At 40.8% G+C, this 21,809-nt stretch overlaps 2 protein-coding genes across 2 annotated transcripts; both read right to left on the reverse strand.

The window, feature by feature from the left end:
* Positions 1–1,294: 1,294 nt before the first annotated feature.
* On the reverse strand, positions 1,295–15,879 carry abhd18 (abhydrolase domain containing 18). The gene is made up of 14 exons (XM_079229147.1): positions 15,857–15,879; positions 12,847–12,955; positions 11,670–11,754; positions 11,455–11,555; positions 10,766–10,841; positions 10,582–10,679; positions 9,178–9,213; positions 8,339–8,477; positions 8,112–8,201; positions 7,183–7,284; positions 6,398–6,630; positions 5,950–6,086; positions 3,598–3,760; positions 1,295–2,861 (listed from the first exon to the last, which is right to left on the reverse strand). The coding sequence occupies exons 2-14, from the start codon at positions 12,936–12,938 to the stop codon at positions 2,804–2,806; spliced, it is 1,410 nt and encodes a 469-aa protein (XP_079085273.1). The 5' UTR covers positions 12,939–12,955; positions 15,857–15,879; the 3' UTR covers positions 1,295–2,803.
* Positions 15,880–17,241: 1,362 nt separating this feature from the next.
* On the reverse strand, positions 17,242–21,726 carry igbp1 (immunoglobulin (CD79A) binding protein 1; the record flags this gene model as incomplete). The annotated part of the gene is made up of 3 exons (XM_079228370.1): positions 17,242–17,841; positions 18,229–18,561; positions 21,271–21,726. 3 exons carry the CDS (start codon positions 21,724–21,726, stop codon positions 17,569–17,571), a joined length of 1,062 nt encoding a protein of 353 aa, XP_079084496.1. The 3' UTR covers positions 17,242–17,568.
* Between the last annotated feature and the right edge of the window lie 83 nt (positions 21,727–21,809).

Here is a 21,809-nt window from a genome sequence, read left to right on the forward strand (position 1 = left end):
CCTGCGCGTATAAGCAGGACACATCACAGTATATAAATACTCAATACAGTTTATTAAACGGTAACAGACGACAGAGAAAACATCTCCACTCTGACACTCATGATAACTGTCTTTATTAATAAAAATAGTAGTTTAACACCATTAAATCAACTGAAAACATACGATAATTGTTATCAATATTTTAAGTGCATTTTTTTTGGAATGTTCGCTAAAAACTCTCTAGACAAAACTCCGTCAGCTGTTAAAGCGCCTGACAGCTGATCAGATGTGGTCAGCGGTCAGGCGGCCGCAGTCATCAGAAATCGACGTCGCTTCACGTGACGCTTCAGAGGAAAGGACGTCTCTGATGATTGTGTCAGTGTGATTAATGTTTAATGAACAAAGACAGTTTGGGGGATTCATTCATGGGGCCGAAATATTTATAATTTATAATTTGCTGTACTGAAAGGTTGCTAGCCTACATAGCCTACCTACTTGTATGTACTTCCTGTTGAACAATTCAAGTGAAATTGATGAATAAATATAAATACTGTAAAATGCATGATATAGATGTTGTATTATTTAACTAACCAATTTTAGTTACCTAGTTTTATTACTGATACCCACAATGAATCCACTCTCCTGCTGGGATCAGTTTAATCCTGATTTTTGGGATCCCAATCCTACCCAAAAGTTTTGAAAAACCCAAACTCAAGGTTTGATCCGGATTAACAACAAAATTGGATTACGTGATCCAATCCAATTTCTGAATCCTTTTTTTCTTTTGAAAAACCCATTTTCAAGATTTGATCCAATCCGATCAGATTACTTTTGGAAAAACCGGCCCCAGAGGAAAACGATTGGAGAAGGGGAGGAACGTTTGAATTAAATTGTTATTAAGGTGTAACACAGAATTAGAGGAAGTATCCACTTCATATTCTTTAAATAACAGTCAAAACAGACAGGGTCATTTTTGACCCCAGAGGACAACAGGTGTGATTATTACTGTGGTGGAGAATGTATCATATTGTCCTGTTTTAAGTGTATGAATAGACACAGAGACAGCTCATTTTGACCTTGCCTGGTCATCAAAATGGGACAATGAACCCAAACAATAATAAGATAAAGTTGTTAGTTTGCTGTTTTTTTCTTTCCGTTTCTCACCCTTTCTCAATAGCTACCACAACATGGCGCTACGGCGATGAGGACTACTTGTGAAGGTGCAGACAGACACAAACATGAAGAATGTGCATGTAAGTTGATTAGTTTTGATTAGCTGAGCCACCGGTAGTCAAATCCCAGACTGCTGCTCTGCACTTTACCTGACCCCCATGCTGCACCATCATGTTACGGACATTGAACCAATTTAAACAATGTTCTTTTCATCACTGCATTTATTCATAGTAACAGTGAGACATCAGCACCATCATGAAGCCACACAGGAAAATACAACATTATTCGTACTTCTGTCTAGCATTCTGTTAATACAAAAATAACTCTTTGACATATCTCAGGTCTCTTTTGACTTTTCTTTCAAATACATTAGAAAAACTACTAGTGTGTTATGGCCCTGATCATTAGATCAGGGCCATATATGGTTGCGGAGAAAGTCTTTTTTCCACATTGGACAAATTTGGCTTGGGTAAAATATTGCCTCCTGGGTAAAAATGTCTCTACACTTCTCCCATGGCTTCAGTCAGATCCAACAATGCCCACTCCCATTTGCTACAGTCGTTGAGCCGCAAGCGATTGCACTCCCAATCAGAATCTACTTTATTTATTTGTCACTGTTAGTGTACACTCTCAGATTCTAACATTGAACAGAAAGTGTCCCCTCACGCAAACCAGCCATATTTGGAGTCCCTTCCTCAATTTTGTGTGACTGTCTTAGCCAGACGCTTGTTTGATGGACATATCCTGTTCGACTTCAGATTTCTTTTATTCAACAAAGTGAAAAGAAAAAAAAGGTCCATCAACTAAATTTAATTGAAGAAATTGGGAGCCTTTTTATAATTTAAACTATAGGGACATGGTAATCCCTATCCTAGATCGACAGGCATTTATGTCATATATTGAAGTGTGTTGTGTGCATGTTTGGCTTAGTCTCACTGCTCCTATCAAGCTTGTATCCAGCCACAGCAGGCATGAGTCTCAGTGAAAAAGGTAACTGTACACAGCAGAGAGGCACAGAGAGAAGAACACCATAAAGAGCCAAATCTTTTTCTTTGGTGAAAAGAGAGCTTACAGTTTAAAAACATTATAAGGTGATAAGTCCAGTTATGTTTACAGATCCTTCTGCTGCTCCCAAGAGCTCAAAAAATCTAGTAATACTGCTTTATAAATAAATAAAGCCTGTCACACTTTTAATGTGAAGTAGAGACCGTAGAAAGGTTGGGTATTAGCAGTAGCTGACCACTGAAGGAGAGTAAATTGTAAACAGTGAGGCTGGTATCTATGAGACTAAATGACAAGCTGCATTGTTTCCTATGATTCCCTTGCGTGTACATGTAGGTCAATTAATACAATATTATGGGCTGCGTGTCCTATCCAGAGTTTCTCCAGGTAAAATATTGATAACAGTGGACCAGTGAAAACAGGAGAATGCCACAGGGTTAAAGTCCACTTTAGTAAAGTGAAACTAAAGGCCTAAAGGAGTGCTAGTTTAACAACCACATCATATTTTTGATTTCTTTACACTTTTAGTCACTTTCTATAATTATCTGATATAATAATTAGAAAGCGAGGCTTCTGGTTTAGGGACCGCAATGTCCAGCCACTGATCCTGGTGCTGTTCAATGGAGGAAAGGGCTTCCGCCTGCCATGGCTAGTGCATGTTGGGATACTTCAGGCAGAATCTGTCGAACGTATCATATATGGCCCGTCTGGAAATAAAACAGACACGCAATCAATTCTCAAACAACGACACAGCAAAATGTGGCAGGACAAAGACAAGAACAAATACAAAAAGAATGTAAAACACAGTCTAGGATTTTACCACCTCAAGTTAGTTTAATTGTTTCCATGCAACAAGAATTCTACCCTCGTTCTTGTAAATGACGGTAGACAATATGATACATGTGTACCCTTCATACATTTGTTCATCTTGTTTTTCACAAGCTACCTGCTCAGCAGGTAAGAACTATTAAAGTGGTAAGATTTAAATATTGATATGATCTGAAGAAGCAGCTATATGTGGTTACACTTGTCTTTGCAATGCGACTTTTGTGATCAGATGCGCCACATGAACTATGTTCCCACACTCTACACTTAAATACGACCTGCCTGATCGGATATGTATTTGGGGAAATTCTTCACAATGATATTCTTGCTGCCCTACAGTATTTGTAGACTTGTTTCATGGAAGAGTAACAAAGCTCCGCTAATTCTGTGATAAACACATTCCTATAAATTCTTCACAATGAAAGTCCCCCCATTATTTTGTTATTTTAAAAGCTTTCGACGATCAGTTGACTGGCAAGACTTGACCAATCAGAATCAGAAGTGTTTATTGCCAGGTACATTGAACATATGAGGAATTTGACTCGGTGAAAGCTGCATATCAATACCCACACAGATATACCTCACACACCTGATACCTCGGTATAGTCGGTAGTTTACCTGAAGATGTTCTGTTTAAACAGGTATGCACTGATGTGTCCTCCATTCAGATATCTGACTTCACATCCTGGCCAGATCTCTTGCAGACTGAGGACCCCTGTACGAGGGATGTAGGCATCCTCTTTGGCCTGGACCACGATAATGAGACTGGTGTCTACAGGGACTAGGACGGAGGGAAGGACAGATCTCCTTAATTTCTGTATAATTGCTACTGGAACATACATTATATATCTTATGCATCACACAATATTAAGCACCGTTATTGTATTTGAGGCCCAAATATATTTCATGCCTTGAGCTGGTATAAAACGCTGCTGTTTGGTTTTTAACAAATACTAGACGACAAGATCCTATCAGCCCTGTTTTCACTGGTTACCAGTATGTTTTAGAACAGATTGTAAGATTTTACTTCTGACCTTTAAAGCACTTCATGGTTTAGCTCACACTTATATTGCTCACTTGCTGCACATATTTCCAACATGTCTTATTTGTTCTATTATTATAATTTTTTTGTCTATTTTTTTCTTCTTTAGATTTGTGTTATTATTTTGAATGCATTGTTTATTGTATTTGAAATGCCCTGTCAAAACAGAAGTATCTGTCAGGCTCGTTGGCATCTTTGTGACAGGCCTGTCCAGACAGCTTGTCCTGGTCTTTACTTGTTGCACAGGTCCTCTCCTATCTGGAACAGATATAATAACTCTCTCCAGTGCTGAGTGGTTCATGATACTTTGGTGTCTGCTATCAGTAATAGCTTCTACTTTCCAGAGTAGTAGTAGTACTGTCCTCATCAGTTCTTGTTCTTCTTGAAGTTCTCCCTAATGGAGCGGTGATGGCTTACAGTTGGAGGATTAAATGCTCACTTTATATCTCTGCCGCAGCTCCTTATGGATCTAAGAATGATTCTGTTATTCCAATGACCTTAACTGTCGATTGGCACCAATTGTATAAGAGCAGAGTTCTTTGACTTGTTCTCATCTTGCTGTGAAGCACTGTGAGCAACTGATTAATTCGTTGATGAATGAATCAGTTGCTACCTCAATATGTACAGCTCTAATAGGGAATGTAACTCTAGATCTTTTCTGTTTTTTAATCAAATGGACCAAAGCAGTCTACTCCAACTAAGGTAAATGGTGCTTCGTCTCAAGATACCCTTGCAGCATATCTGCTGTCTGTATGCCTGGGGCTCCTCATATCAGTCAACATACCACACATTTTGACAAGATCTTTCTTTTAGCTACACTGGTGCCAGTAATCCAATATTTCTGGTTTAGCCTTGCCAACATGTGGTTTCTACCACTGTGACCGACGTGTCTTATGGTATCTGTCTGTGATAAAGAGATATTTGGTCCGTATGACTGGATGCTTAAGACTCATCAGGCATAGCTGCCCTCCTAAGTCGTCCATGGACTCACATGACATCAGTTTAAATATGTAGCTAGTCCTCCTCAGATTCTCTCCTTGGCTGGAGAACTCCACTAAGTATCTCTCCTCCCCCGTAGTGTGGAGTTATATTAGGCAATGCCAGTTCAAACTGATACAAGCTGATACCCGTGCATTACTTTCTATTTTGGGTAAGAATCAATACTTCTGCCAGTATTATATACGACGTGTACTGTACTTGTTGTCAGAGCCTTTGGGGATAGAAGCAGCAGTACAGGTTGTTAAGCCTAGTTTATGGTTCTCCGTCAGGTCGACAGCGTACCTACGCCGTAGCTACGCCGTCGACGCAGACCCCTACGCCGTAGCCTGACGCGCACCTCCAAAAAATCCTAACTACGCGTCGCGTTGACGCGGACCGCAAGCGCTGTGATTGGTCCGCTCAGAACGTAATTTCCGGCAGTTGCTTTTTCCCAGCCTCGACCGGTTTAGTGGTCGTACAGACCACCTCCGCAAACGTCTTCTCTGTCGCCTGCGCTTCAACATTTGCAATATAAGCATTTGCTCTTCAATATTGATGAGCTCCAACTTTAATGCAGCCGCTCCAACTTGGTCGCCATTGTTTACTGTGACCGGAATTCGGCTATAACCCCTGAAACCACACAGCAACACAGGCACACCCCCCTGGTGGCATGGCGGTAATTGCAGAGCAACACGGTCCCTCGACGCAGAACTTCGAATGCTCAACGACGGCGTCACGTCGATGGCGTAGGTACGCTGTCGACGTGACAGAGAACCATAAACTAGGCTTTAGAGTCGTGTCCTGCTGCTGTCAAGTCAAAACATAGCACATTGATGTTGCTGACGAGGATAGATACATTTTTTTAGTTATATTTGCTTTTGTCAGTCCTATTTACATTATGGTAGCAATAAGAATAATTTTCATATGGGTATGTCTGCATTCAAACTTACCAGAAAAGTTGGCCATATGTGTGCATTCATCCATCACTGCCTTCATGAAGCTTATAGACTCTCTATGTAACGATGGCCGATAGCATTTGGCTAAATCAGTCTTCTTCCCATGCAGTGTGCCGTTTGCATGAAGGCTTCTAAGAAATCATTCGACAGAGTTAGTTTAACAAACAAATTAAAAACTAAATTTAACTCAAACGTAATGCAGGTTTACTTGCTGCATAGTATTGTAAACGATGTATGAGTAAAGTATTATCTTCGCAACGCATAATTATATGAAAGGTGCAAAACCTGTAATTAAAAATATCGATATATTTCTGGATCAGTCCAGACAAACCGTATTTACCAAGTAGGGTATTTTTTAAGTAGTACAACGTGATATTTGTAATTAATCAACTGCAAAGAACATATTCAGCAGCTTTTATTCACAACAACTTAAATTGATTACCTTGGTGTGCCCAAACTCCTCCCATTGCTGTTCCCAGATGAAAACAATTGGTCTACTCTCGCCCCGCCCCCTTCAGGGCCTGCACCAATCAACAGGCCTCGTCCAGCCTCCGCTTTTCCTCCAGCTTTGGAGTTCTGACCCACTGACGCTCTGACATCTCCAGACAGGCCCAACAGGTGCTCCAAAGAGTCCACATTCTTGGAAAAATCGGGACCCATCTTAAAGGAATCAGCCTGATAAATGCAGACAGATACAATGTACATATTAATGCTCATATGTGTTCATGCATGTGTTTGGTAAGTTCTCCAACAGAATCCTCATTGCTGCTCTGCTTCTTGGTGTTTCCCCAAAGAGACAATTCTAACTGAAGAAACGTTTATTATAAATAAAAAAATCTGATGGATTTGATTGTAACAATGGCAAATGGCAATCGTCCAATGACTCAACAGAACTTAAAGATTTCCAATGTGTAATTGGAAACAGTGTAATTTCATGTTGACACAAAACAGTAGCACGAAGCTACAACAAAAAAATGAATACCTTTGTTGAGTATGTACGTTTTCTAGTCATAACTGAAACATTATCTTGTGATTAATACACTTATAACTCTACTTCTCTTTTTAGTACATATTGTTTCCACATTTATTAACTCATTACCATTTTAAATAGCCAAAACTGTAACATTCTAGACAATTGTTCCACCCTGGTTGAAATGAGAAATACAAATTCTTATAATTTATTTGTGAGAGTATGAGAAAGTAATACAAAGTAGAAGGATAACACACCCCACAGTAGTCCAACAGCTTGATGATCTCTTCTTCATACACTGAGTTAATGGCATACTGCTTCTCCAGCTCTGTCCACTTCACAGCTTTGCTCAGCACTCCCTACACACACACACACACACACACACACACACACACACACACACACAAGCTATCTTGATACGAGACTGGGAGCATTTTGAGTCCCTCAGCATGAGGGCTCATAGCTAATGGTGCTAACAGCACTAGCAATACAAACATGCTGCAAGAGCTAACCTGAGGGAGAACTAGAGGGTAGGTGCTACGCCTACACAACGACACTGTTGATAGGGGCAGCATTATCAGCTCTAACCACCTTATATGAGAGCAGAGCAGAGGCTGTGAGTTAACCAGTGGGGAACTCTCATGGACCAGTATGCACTTAACGGCTATTCAACAAAGCCTGTGCAGCAGCCAATTAATCCTCCACCACTGTACACCGATATACATATTGCACAAATTGTTTTGTTTGTATAACTATAAATGAGAGTGAACCACTCTGGCCAGTTATTAGTTAAGTAAATATAATACCAAAAAAAAACACAATATGAATCTATTAATAGCACAGATTTATAATATCTCTGCAAACTTGAGACCAGGGGTACAGAGCTTATGTTCATGGGAAAACCGACAACTAGCTAAATCAATTGGGTATTGGTCCAGTCGCACCAGAATGACGTCATTTCACAAAGTATAGCCAATCTGTAGTGTAATATGGATATCATTAGAGCTGATAATATGAAGATCATTATTCCTTGTTTGTACGGGTTGATTGCAGTTGGATCGCACACTGTCACAGCTCCTATCAACCAGTGAGGTGAGGAAAACACTACAATATTTGGTCATAATGTCATCTTTAGGGCTGCTCTAAAAACATAATGCCTCCTTATTGATCTACGTCAGATGGTTACCGTGGTGAAGACACTAGAGGCAGTGGACCAGGACAAACAGGGAATCAGAGGGATGGGCTTTGGCCAGTTGGTCACTGCCAGGGATGCCATCTGGACAAAGACACACAAGACTTCATGAAAAGACAATTTCTGGGTCTGTGGATTATATTGTATACTATTGTATTTGTAAGCAGACTTGATGTAAAATATTTACTTTAATAGAGAAAATGTCTGTTTTGGTGACTCACATATCCTCCCATGGAGATTCCAGTCATTCCTAGTGGCCAGTAACCTTCTCTCTCCAGCCACCGTAGAAGCACTGTTGACTCCAGGATCAAAGCCCCACCCATCACAAACAGGTCGGACACATTCTTTAGACTGGAGCGCCTGGAATACTCAAAAATAATGTACCGTTTTACTTTACACTGAATTCATCCCAGATGTAAAGGACAAGTCTCAGTATCTTACCTTCATGCCCTGTTAGTGTCCTATGATGCACAGATAAAGCCAACTGAGGCAAATGTGTGAGTTGTAATACTGGACTATATAAACTACACTGACTTGAGGCGACTTCAATAAACTACTTCCATTAGAGCTTCGGAGTTATGGTAAATAGACTGTACTTGTATAGCGCTTTTCTAGTCTTCCGACAACTCATTATATTACATTTAGCTGACGCTTTTATCCAAAGAGACTTACATGAGTACAAACTCAGAACAACATAACATTTCTTCAATAAAGTTAAACGACAAAGTGTTATCAGTAAGTGCCATTTAAGTGCTACTACGGTGCTATTTTCCTTATTCAAGGTGTAGTCGAAAAATATGTGTTTTTAGTTTGCGACAGAAGCACTTTAACACCTATTCATACACTGATGGCAGTGGCTAACCTGTCAGGAGAAACTAACATTCATATACACACTGTAGACACAGCTACAAGAGCAATTTGAGGTCAAGTGTCTTTTCACACACACACACACACACACACACACACACACACACACACACACACACACACACACACACACACACACACACACACACACACACACACACACAGACACACACTGTGTGAATGGTTAACTTACAGTTGGTCTTTAGGTTTACGATATCCATGTACAAGTTGAGTCAAGGAATAAAACAATGTTCACAGACAGCATACATCAGATGAAGATATGTAACAGATATGGAGATATGGAACTCTGAACAGATTTCTGAATTCTTTCCTTTAGCCAGTTCCAAAATGTGTGCCCGATGCAGGCAATAACGTATCATCTTTCATATACATTGATTCATGTGCTTTCCCCCCCACCAAAACACACTCGTATTGTCTTCATCAATTACTGTGTTTCCAAAGCATTAGTATAAACACTGAACACACACACTTAAAAAGGGCCGCTTCCTTTTACAGTATAAATGGCTGATGCGTACATATATAACTCCTGTGAAATTGCATAAGTTTAATGATAATATTCCTGATACCTGTATTAAGTGTGATGAGGCAAGGGGGCACTGTTATATTGTATATGGGAATGTGGGAAAGTGAAAACCTTCTGGCAAGATGTTGTTAATATGATTGATCAAATTTTATCAAAGAAATTACCATTGACTCCCAAGCTTTTTATTCTTGGTGTATATCATACCACTTCTACCAAGCAAAGAGTCCAGATTCATAGATATGTGTATATTACAAGCTAAACGTATAATTGCCCTTAATTGGAGAAGTGTTGATGGCCCAAGAATTGGTATGTGGGTTAAAGAAATGGCCTCAAACATGTCAATGGAAAAGATGATCAAGGGGAGTAGGACAACTGTCTGATTATGTACATTGACTAGTAGGAAAAACAACAACAAAAAACACCCATTATTCAGTTTGTAAAGTATATATTTTTATGTTTCTTTTTATTATATGTTTTTAATTTAACTATTATTTAGTTACTTTATTATTATGGGAGGGGGAACAGGGTGAAAATGTTTGCTGTGTATTGTTTTGTTGATATTCAATTTGGTGTGACTTGCAGACTGAAAATCAATAAATACATTGTTTAAAAAAAAAAGAAGGACCGCTTCACTGACTTCACAGATGACGATCAGTTTACAAGTCTTGAGGAGTACCACTGTCTGACTTGATCGTCATGTGTAAAGTGGAAACAGTAGTTTAATCTCTCCTGGATCTTTGTCAGGTCTGAGAACTAACCCAGATGATGTCAAAGTGATGTCATCAGTGCCATTTCAGCCTGGAATCTAACAGAAAGGGGAAAGTAGAATTTAGGGACCTATACTGTGCTCGCAGTGCTCCAACCTTTGGTCCGTCTTGACCTTGGAATTGGCTTTGCCCGTTTGTGTGGTATTTTGGTGCCTAGCACAGAGTGCGTGGGAGAGAGTTTCACTCAAATGAGGCAGTGCAAAGAGAGTTGTTGGTTTTTTGGTGTCAGTGCGCTGCAAGTCTGGATGTTGTTTCAACAGGAGGGAAGCAGGTGTGAAAAAAATACAATGTAAGGATATAATAAGGGTTCTCCAAAAGCAGTGAAGCCATTCCTGCCTCTTTGACCATGGGCCGAGCCATTAGGGTCCGCCGACGCCAGAAAGACTACACACACACACACACACACACACACACATCAGGGAATTGTACACGTTTAGGTTTTGTTGAGGTTAAAAAGTTCAGAGTCTTACATGGTCTCCGGTCCCTGCCAAGTGAATGCATACTGGTCTGTTCTTCTGCCACCTCTTGGGAACTATGAACTGGAACCTGAAACCAACCAGAGTGATTACCCTGAGCAGCATGACGAGAATGAATTATAATGTAACATGTGTTTGATTAAGTTAATTGTTTTTCCTCAGCTTATTATGAACCTGCAGTTGGACAAATTGTGACTTGCACTTAAGAGACTGTGACATTATGGTCTATGCCACTTTGTGCCAACATAAAACTCGGAAATATACGACTGATCGGCCAACCAGCAGAAAACGAGCCGGCTTCGTTGAGCAGTTGATCGATCGGTGCATCTCTAATAGAGAACATTTTAAAAAGATGTCACTATTGTGACCAGTAAAGTGCCGATGAGGACTTAAGATGTGATAATTCACAGGACTAGTGGGCTGGCTGACGATACGGGTGACTGCCCCTTTAAGAGCAGGTATCGTAGCCATAGTAACATTGTGGTGTTGAGGGGTTAAAGGTGACTGGTTGTCAGTGTCATGGGGTGAAATGCTTGTGTGAGCAGCATTAAACGGTTACACCCCCATGCAGCCAAACAGAGAAGTTGTGTGTGCTGCGTTCATTCCTGCGCTCCTACAAGGGTTTCTTTAAATATAACTTCAGCATTCCTGCACATAGTAGAGGACGACATCAGGTTCTGTACCTGGCTTTGACAGCCTCTGCTGGCAGGATTCCAGGAACCAGGTGCTCCAGAGGAGAGATGAAGAACCCATCGTGGATGTGACAGTCAATGTGCTCCTCCGTCTGGACATAAAAGACAAACAGACAGACAGACAGACAGACAGACAGAAACACACGCACGTGAGAATACAAAACTAGTTATACTAGTGAGCAGTGAAGCGGGAACCTATTGAGTACCTTGTTTATGTGAACTGGATAGTCTTCAGGCACCAGAGACCTACACCTCTCTCTGTCTCCAATGATCTTACGGAACTCAAAGATTCTGTACAACACCAAGAAGGGAGAACAAATCAGTGTAACACCAGTACTGTCTGTTCCATCACTGATTCCACAACAGCATTGAACTGGCTGGCCCGTGTGACCTCAAATCTAAAATCATGAGAAATTGTCACAAAATGAAATCATTTTGCATGCAGCTTGAACTGCAAGGAAAATTAAATTGCCTGAGATCTGTCTGCGGAGAACATCCTTATGGAAGTGATGTATGATTATTATTTCATTAAAGCACTTAATTTGGCGTTTTCACATTCATTCTATTGAGCTGAGACGGATTCTATACTCGATTCTATGTGCGGCGACCCCTGACTACTTGTAATGTATTTACGTATATTACTGTAGTGCTACCTATATTTTGTATGTTTTGTCCCCCCGTTTTCCTATTATTATATTATACGACAACAGGGACATGCAGGTGGGACTACACCTCCTAGCTGCCCAACGAGCACTTGGAGATCCTCCAGAAAGAGTTGTATGTGATGATGTTAATGCATGCTAATTATTGGATGCCTGGTGTAGCCTCCGGAAGAACTCAGTTCAACAACTTCTCTCGTTCTCTATATTTATTTACTAAATGATCACAAGCAAAGTAGTAAGTGCTGCAATTGCAAAAGCAGTGAGTGGTACAGCCAACACGCAGATTGGGCAGAACAAATGCCCCACCAACGGAAGTGGGGCCTTTCATACACATGTTATCATCACAGGTTCGTCTCGCCTCGTCCTAACATCTGATTGGCTCTATCCTGTCAAGAGGAGGAGAATCCTGTGTTCTCATCTTTTCTCACAAGACTGGAACGTGCAACGACCAGTCTGCTTCACTAATGTCAACATACTGATAAACAGTTGTGAGTGTTGAAGTGCGCAGGCGTGTGACTGACTTCCCTTGAGAACTGGACATTTCATAGACACAACCACCTCCAGCTGCATAGCTGTGTTATACTGACCTTGCTAACCTGAACTTTCATAGACATGAAGAGTAATGGAAAATATCTGCAGAATATAAGGATTTATATTATCAATGACGAGCTTCTCTACTCTCCTGATATTTATAGCTGTATTGTGTTCTTGTTTTCCGTACCTCTTGAGGTCTTCAGGCTTCCCCCATCCCCCAATGAAGAGTTTGGTGAGGAGCAGCCTTCTGTAAAATACATCCAGTCGGCTCACACCCATGGACCAGCACCTGGCATCTACAGACAGACAGAGTGTGTTATCTTGTATAATGCGGAGCATAGGGCTGCAACAATGAATCGCTAAAATCGATTATCAAAAGAGTTGGCAACAAATTTCATTATCGATTCGTTGTGTCCCGCGACTATTACGGCAGTCAATAAGTCGCGGAAAGAAAAGAAAAAAGTGCAGAGCAACTGGCCGGACAGCGTTTCTGAGATTGGAGTGAGACACGAGAAAAGCTGAGGTTGTGATCTTAGCAAAAATAAAAGATCTTTGATGTGACGTGTCGAGTCTTGGCCAATCAGCGTTAAGATGTCTACAGCGTCTTCATTTCCCTCAAACTTGTTTTTAATGGAAGCTAGTCAGCTTGCTATCACATTAGCCAATGTGTTTGGCTTGTGTATTGTCGTTAAAGTTACTTTTTGTTCATTTACAGTTCAGTCTTGCTTGGAAAAAAACGTAACGTTATGAAACATGCCGTAACCCCCCGGTCTGGTTCAGTTCACGCTGTCACTCGTTAACCCGGCACACCGGCGGATCTGGCTGCAGGTTGTTTTTTTACTAAAAGTAGAATGAAGCAAATCACTTAGTTGGGCTTAGCCAAGACGTGATGTCGTGGTCAAAATGGGCAGTATGTGGCCCCTTAACTAAAATGAGTTTGATACCCCTGCACTACAGGAATGTACTACTGGAGGGACAATGACTGCCTTTCCTTGTGCAACCTTGTGTTGTAATACACATGTAATAAATTAACCTAAATAGCAACAACAACATTACACAACTCTGTAACCTACAACATAGCCTGTTAACACAGCCATACTCTTGATATATATATTTAGACAGCTGTAACATCCTGTGACTCAAAAAACAGTCAAGCTGGGATGATGATTATTCTGAGATTCACTGTGATAAATCTATAATAAACATTGTGATTTATTAGGCATCTTTTCAGCTTCCAGTGTATGAAGGCTCAATAATGTCTCATAAATTGTTTAGCTGATACCATTTTTTACACATATTTGGGGCTAAATGTGACCATTTTGTACCACTTAAAAACAGGTAGAGTTTGGGGAGGGTCACTAAAATAAGTCTATATATATATATATATATATATATATATATATATATATATATATATATATATATATATATATATATATATATATATATTTCTTTTTCCCCAATAGTAGAATGAGTTCACATGTCGGTGGATACAGTCATTTGCAGAAGGTCCATTAAAACACTGCGGTCCGGCCAGCCTCCACTTTGAAAAACACAGTCGGGCCAGTCGTGCACGTAATTTTTCGGGACGCGTTTGTACTAAGCATTACGGTACGAGCGTGTAGGAACCGACTTCAAAATAAGAGCTTCCGGTGAAGGCAAACTGTATTCCAAGGACATTCTGTTCATAGTTATAAACTAATTCCACTTAATATTAATAGTAGACTACCTCAAGAAGTCACTCAGAGACAATCAAGACATTCTGATGTTGAATTACAAACTAAAAGCCCTTTAAAGTCTCCTTCATGAGCCGACTTCAAATTAATTTATTTCTAATTTCAGATTATATTTGAAAGGAAATGACCCCCAGTTATAAACTAATTCCACTTCATATTAATAGTAGACCACCTCAAGATGTCACTCAGAGACAATCAAGACATTCTAATGTTGAATTACAAAATAAAAGCCCTTCAAAGTCTCCTTCATGAGCTGAATCAGTCAGTCCTCCTGAGATCTGTTTAATATTCCCTTCAAATGTGTCCTGTAATGCATATTATACCACCAGTTTGGCTGTGTCTCCTAGTTACTTCTTTATTAGGGACAACGCACATTAATGAACATGTATACCCAATATGATATAAATCTGGCAGATTTATCCAAAATGCTGAATTGAATCTGCGCTCACTCACAGGGCTGGCTGATGTTCTACATTGAAAGAATAAAGAACAGACAATCTCTAAAGCACATATCACTGCGATGCTGATGATGTCCAGCTCTGTGGATCTTTGAAACTTTCAGATTTGGCCATATTATTATTCTAATTTGTTTAAGGATTGACTAACAAATCATTTGTACTACTTTAAATTCCCAGTCTGCCTTTATTGTGTGAAGATCTGCATTGCCTGCAATCAGTCTTTTTTCTTTTTTTTTCACTGAAAAAGTTGTTATTTTGTTTTCTTACTATTTCATTTACATATTTTGTCATTTATGCATTTATAAATATTTGTGCACCTAGAAAATGTATGTCAAAATGTTTTTATTGTTGTTATTATCTATATGAAACGTACATAAAAAAATGTACTCAAGTATGTCAAGCTCCATTCGTGCTTCCTGGTCGCGGCTAGCCGCTAGCATGCACCGCAATGACGTGAATAGAGGCGCAAGAGAACGTAACTGGACTGGTCCTATTTTAGCTCACATGCAGGAACGATGAGCAGCGGCAACACAGCACATATCATAATACTAATAATACACACCTTTACGTATGGATTGTAACTTAGTCCCTTCAGTGTATCGTTTTATTGATATAACAGCATTAAAATGCGATAACCATAACGTGAATGATATAACGCTAAGGCGCTAACTTTCCTCAAGGGTGGTATTTTGACAGTTGATATGACTACAGTAAAGTTACATAATAGACCAACGTCATTATTCAAAATGACAAAGCATAACCTTTATAACTAACGTTATATATTATGCCACCTCTTCCTTAGTGGTGTTTAGCAATATCAATGACACTGCGGCAAAACATCACCCTTGAGACCGCCTATGAAACCAGGATTCGCCTGCTGTCCGAAGTTGAACTTAGCTAAGTGGGCTAACGGAACTAGCCTAGATCCTTCGTGGTTCCATACGGGGTGAGAGGGCAGACAGACACAGACTTGACAGAAACAGTCACGTTCGCGTTACACTACCTCCGACTGTACACGGACGTGTGTTCTCCTTGTGGACTTCTTCGCACTGCTAACAGCTAGCTCACCTTCCTCAGAGGGCGAATGACACGCACTAACCGCGTGTCAAGCTGCTGGTATGCACCCAGAAATAGTGTAGGGACTTCCGGTTACCAAAATTAATCAACAATTGGTATTATTTGTATATAAGCCAGACATGTAAATAGAAACGTGGCTGAAAGAAACAGTGTTTATGAGCATATGAAAATTGAGCAAATGGGTTTGTCTAGTTCCTTGTTCCCTTTCGAAGAACTTGTAGTTAATGGCGAATAGTGTTCTATATTATACAATTCACACGCCACATCTTAATTATTACTTACAACTTGTAACTTTGTGTCAACTATTTGTGTTTGTCCCTTTCCGTTAAAACATGCCAATACTTCTATTTACAAACCCAGATCCTTAAATAAATGGCTTCCCAGTCATAAGAAGAACTTGACTGACCCACAACCTCATCACATCCACCACCTGTGGGATGACCTGGACTGTGAGCCCCATCTCAGGGCTGAGAGGACCCAAAATACAAAATGCCATGCAAACCTTTGGCGGTCCCCATGGATGAAGTGTTACAGAGAACCAGAGACTCTTGAGAAAACCTCCCACTTTACTGCAGCAAGGACAGTCTGCTCCGTATAGTCCTGGTTCAGGATCTCCTGTGCCTCCCTTCCCTGTAAGCGGGCCCAGCAATACGGCCTGGGCCTCCAGCAGTGTAGAGGAAGTGTTGGCGGCCCTGCTCATACCCCTTCTCTCTACCGCCTTCTGCTGACATGGATCGTGGTCCATGTCTACTACTCAATATATAAATAATTTCTGCCATATTCATGTAATGTGCTGTAACTCTGTTACGTTGGTCATTCTGGTCACATGACATCTATTGCTTCTGTCCATCCGGGGAGAGGGATCCTCCTCTGTTGCTCTCCTGAAGGTTTCTTCCTTTTTTCCCCATTTTTTGGGGGAGTTTTTCCTGATCCGATGTGGGGTCCTGGGACAGGGTGTCGTATGTGTACAGACTGTAAAGCCCTCGGAGGCAAATTTTAATTTCAGATTTTGGGCTATACAAAATAAACTAAATTTAATTGTCTCCCAGCGGGGAGCAGCTGCTGCTGGGAGCTGAGTCTAGCAATAAGTAATTACTTTTTCTGTATAAATATGAAATATTTGTTATAGCCCGTCTTTAGTAACAAAAATGTATCCAGTCAAATAAACTTTCGGACGAATGGCTAAACCCAACCACCATAATAAAAAGGCATGTTACTGTTGGCTAGTGGCTAGTTAAAAAAGCAACAGATAGGATATACTTACAGATTCTTCCCACTTTCTGTACACTGACTTTCTTACTCCATGGTTTTTCAGTCTCTTTATTTCCCGATGACAGTGTTAGGGGAAAACACACTACAAAGCAGAAACATTGCCGTCATGGCTGGCGTCTATCCAGCCATATGGAAAATATCTAGAAAGATTCACTGATAAACATGATACCACAACGAACTGTTGAACCAAACCGTGTGAATGACTAACATCAGTAAATCAGCTGTAGTAGTGTCAATGAACTCAACAGGTTTGTTTGGTGGTGGTGCGTTTCATGGTTTGGTGACCTTCTCATACAACAGTCTTAAGGATCAGAATTGTGAGGAACGTCCGTTTATTTCCTGGACTGATCAGAATAGAAAGGAAGACTAGCCCATGTTGTGGCGGTTTCCATAACCTCTGCGGTGAGTTTCTTTCCAGTCATCCCAGTTTCTGGCTTTCAGCAAAGACTCCTCATCATCATTTTCAGCCTTCTTCTCTTTATCTTCTTCTTCCATCTCCTTTGCATCGGTGTCCTCCACACCAGCGACCCTCCTCGGAATCCCCTGGTCAGGCATAGCTCCTTGTTTCCTGTGCTGATCATACCATTCGTCTACTGTCATGGTGGCGAGGCTAGGGTAACCAGCCCCGAACACTCGAGCCTGTGGATGAAACCAACACATTCTATCACACATTGTTGCACAGCATGTTAAGGATCAACCACCAGTACTGCTGCTTGGTGTCCAGATTGGTACCTGCACGTTTGATGGAAATGTTTTGTTCAACTTGGTTTTATAGGAGATATGATAGTTTATCTTTGAGCCAAATTAACTTTGCTGACAATCAGAGATTCCTCTTGTACGTCAATGGCTGCAGAGAAACTGATTCATCAACATTAAGCCAATATCGGTTTAAACATAATGAACTGGCCAATTGATCAGTCTCTCTCTTATGCCATCACCAGCAGCTCTCCTTGCTAATTTTGTCAACGTATTGCTTCATGTGGCTGGTTCAGTACCAGCTGGTCAGTCTCCCAGCCAAAGTCTCACCTGAACAGCGTCCTTGGTGAGAATGAAGGGTTTCATGGGCGGCCTGGCTGGCTGAGCTGACTGCTTGGCGGCACCCTGCTTCAGCCCATCCATCTTTGTGAGTATCTCCATCTCCTGGTCAATGCTCTCTATTTCCTCCAGACACACATTGACCCATCTCCGGACATTCAGATGGTAGAAATCTCTGCTGACTTCGTCGTCGGCTTGTCCACTGTCCACAGCTTTCCGTACATCGGAAAGTCTGGCTTCCAGCTCCTTCCTCTGTCGGTACCGCTCAATCTTAGCCTGTCTCTGTTTTGCCATAGAAACCAGGTCTGATGTGCAGGGTTTAGGCTGAAACAAGAAGCACACATAACAGTTCATTTTCAAACTATGCTGCTAGCGACACTTTAGACTCATTTCTTACAAGCCACTTTCTTGTTACTATTTCCACTGTTATTACTCAAACAGCACCGCCCGCTAGGAATTCCTTTACTTTCTGTTCTGCTCAGTCAGCTGGGGTTTAGGTGTAAAGCTACTGTTGATATGAACTGAATACTTTCTGCATGACCTTCACAATAAAAGTGTTTTAATATGAAGGCAGTGACAAAAGGTGAATGATAGCAAAGTCAGTTTATATTCTCAAAGATCTCTTGACTGGGTTAAGGATGTGGGTATTATGGGCCCCCGCTCAAAACACATATGTATTTTTGTATTACTCCGTCTCTAAATTTCACCTGTGCCCATTACTTTATTTATTATTTCTAGAATGCACAAGTGAATTGTATGTAAAATATAACTGCTCAATAAAAAAATAAACACAAAAGATCACTTTAAAAGATGATCTAATGACTGCAAGGGTCAACAGTCTTAGTAGTTCTAGTAGTTCCCATGAGCATAGTGGCCATTGCTACTTGAAAAGATGGTAGACGTCTCAGTAAAACACACAGTTGCTAATGTATTAGCTATACCTGGCTCAAATTAACCCAGTCAAATACAACAGCAATAAATGGCACCCTTAGGGAGGTTATACTGTTCAGTATCTGTTGTTTGAAAAATAAATACGATAATATTCAGATACAAACAAAGATTCAGTGAATCAGGCAACATCAGCAAATTTGTTTTAGGTATTAGTTAAATGTAGTTGACATGTAGTTGACTCCAAGTATATCTCTGATTTACATCTTATAGCATACAGATTACGTTGTGTTTGAACAGAGATTTATTTCAGAGAATGTTCTGGAGTGATTACAAGAATACACAACTACCAATGCTGGAGGCTGTCCGCTGGAATTGATATCACAAGGCTCATTCTGTTGGTTAGTGATCGCAGACTGCATCAAACATATTTTAGATTATTTAGAAGAAAAAACACTCAAGCTAGACATTAGCTTGGTTTCCCATTTCTAAAACAAGTGGTGGCGATGCAGTATCAAAAGGCACTTGCGTGAATCGATGGAAATGCTGCACAAACTGGAGATGCTTTGCCAGACCTCTGCACACCTTAAATGAGCCAAAATTGAACTCTGCTCATGTTATTTTTCAGTTTTATTAATTAATCTTAAAATGTATTTATTTCTGTATTCTTTTCCCTTTGCATTTTTCTACTTATTCATTTCTCCAAACATATTAATTAATTTTCTTTTTACATTTCCTAATGAATAAATATTACATTTATAAATACTTAATGATAAATACTTACATTTTATCAATTAATGAAGGCCCCTGTTTATGTTCAATATCCTTATTTGTGCATTTAATGCCATATTCATTTATTAAAGCAGTTTTGGTCCTCCATATTTCACAACTGCTTAACAGGTTGTATTTTCGGGCTTATGGTTGTGATATGACCCTGGAGGGAGAGACAGCAACAGGGTAAGTCTGTGGCAGGTCTGTGGCAGGTTTGTGGCAGGTCTGTGGAAGGTCTGTGGAAGGTCTGTGGCAGGCGTCCATCAGGTGCCAGGACAGCAGCATCGTCACTAGTTCGGCACCCCTGGCATGTTAGTTTAAATGTATTTTGTCGTCTCTTATTGACACTTTAGAAAATTGTGCATGTGCAATTGTTGAATAAAGAATAAATTAATTAATTAAAAAAAGAAGCTCCCAAGCCGAGTGGGTGGAGCCACATTTCCTGGGAACACCCCTTGTTGGACAGGTCAGCTGCCGTAGTCGAGTCAACTGAAGGAAGTGTACAGAGAACGGGGGCGTCTCTGTATACATCCTTCGAGCTCATTCATTTTATTCATGCATGATTTCGCTGGTTTTGAAACAAAAAGGAAAAATATATACTCTTTCCAAATACTTACTTTTATAGTCATTTACAACAATTGGCTAAAATAAATGATTGTTTTTACTATAATATAAAACTTTATCATAACGTTTTCAAGTCGAACAATACCTCCACTTGTCCTCTCCTTATATGTAGTTGGGTGTCGGTGGGTGCCACGAGCTGCCAGTGCCACAACTAGTCAGAGACCTGACACCTGACTGACGCTTGCCACACGCTTGCCTTGCCACAGGGAGGAGCTTGGCCTTGCTGCCTGGAGGTGCCTTTCTTAATTTGTGTTTTTAGTTGTTTGACTGCAGCCTTTGTGGGTTGCACATGCACAGCCTGTTTATCTAATATTTAATCTCTGGTTATTTGATGCAGTGAATGTATATCCTGTTTGTAATGGTTTTACACTGGTTTTCAGTTTTGTTTTTTTCTTCCAGTTTTCTGGCTTATTGAATTGGTCATGAATGACACCGTAGATCTGATCTGGCAACACTGATCTCTGCTACTGATGCTGTTGTTGGTGATGATGCTGCTGCTGCTGGTGGTGCTTTTGTTGGTGATGCTGCTGCTGCTGCTGGTGATGCTGCTGCTGCTGGTGGTGGTGATGAAACTGTTGCAAACAGCTACTGTTTCTTAATGGTGCATTCTAATATACACTTAACGCTATGCTGATTCTACGTTTCGACACATTGTAATACACAAACGTAGCAGCCCAGTAGCCCCTGTAGGTGATCCAATGGTATTGTTACATAACATTTGCGCACACATCACTTGTCTCAGCCACTTACCGTTACCAATCCATTTTCTGACGCCTCATCGGGACCTGCGTTTTCATTCGTCACGTGTGGTAGTTCAAAGTCTGACATGTTATACTCTCTGCATCTCTTCAAGAAGTCCATAAAGTACGCCCGGGCTGCTCGGACTATCTCCAGTCGTTTGTCTCGACTGGTCTGCTTCATGGTCAGGGCTCCTAACAGAGCTGGCAGCAGCAGGTACTTCAGGTCGGCCGTGGCTATCTCCTCGAGCTCTTCATTGCGGCTAAACAGGTCGAGCAGGGCCACCATGCTGGACGCTTCTTCCAGCATACTGATACCGCGTTTAACTCGGACCTGGATACTGGTAGAGGCAAGTGGTTCGTTTGTACCGTCTACCTCTTCAAATATCTTCCACCCACGCTCAAGCAGGTCAGAGAGTTTAGAAGGTTCTGCGACCGAAACATCGTTCGTGTTGTCATATTCCGCCATCTTGTCATAGTTTTCGGGCTCCGTCTTCTTCGTCTGTTTATTGCGTAGAACTGGCTCGAATGAGTTGTACTGCCCACCACAGG

This window comes from Taurulus bubalis, assembly GCF_910589615.1.
Source record: "Taurulus bubalis genome assembly, chromosome: 13".
NCBI classification, from domain to species: domain Eukaryota; kingdom Metazoa; phylum Chordata; class Actinopteri; order Perciformes; family Cottidae; genus Taurulus; species Taurulus bubalis.